At 74.9% G+C, this 311-nt stretch overlaps 1 protein-coding gene across 1 annotated transcript in view; it reads right to left on the bottom strand.

Moving 5' to 3' along the window:
• Window positions 1-281, bottom strand: part of FRMD8 (FERM domain containing 8) — a 4,535-nt gene extending 4,254 nt beyond the window's left edge. The window contains exon 1 of the mRNA XM_010572559.1: window positions 23-281. Within this exon, the coding sequence (XP_010570861.1) occupies window positions 23-281 (259 nt within the window). The remainder of the gene's footprint in view (window positions 1-22) is intronic.
• Window positions 282-311: the final 30 nt, after the last annotated feature.

Raw genomic sequence — 311 nt, 5'->3', positions numbered from 1 at the left:
ACCCAGGGGTCGGGGGGCTCACCCTGGGCGATGTCGGCGTGGGAGCCGAGGCTGAAGCGCAGCAGCAGCTCTGGCCACTGCCGGACCAGGCGCAGGGGCCGGTGCCGCGGCTTCAGCTGCACCTCTGGGGGGGGCAACAGGCTGGGACCCACGGCTGCCCTGGGACCCACAGGACCCACGGCCACCCCGGGACCCACGGGGACCCACAGCGACCCACAGCTGCCCCAGGACCCATGGGACCCACGGCCACCCCGGGACCCACAGGACCCACGGCGACCCATAGGGACCCACGGCCACCCCGGGACCCACAG

Source organism: Haliaeetus leucocephalus, unplaced genomic scaffold, assembly GCF_000737465.1.
Source record: "Haliaeetus leucocephalus isolate CR32 unplaced genomic scaffold, Haliaeetus_leucocephalus-4.0 Scaffold343, whole genome shotgun sequence".
NCBI classification, from domain to species: domain Eukaryota; kingdom Metazoa; phylum Chordata; class Aves; order Accipitriformes; family Accipitridae; genus Haliaeetus; species Haliaeetus leucocephalus.
This window is presented reverse-complemented; position numbering and strand designations above follow the sequence as displayed.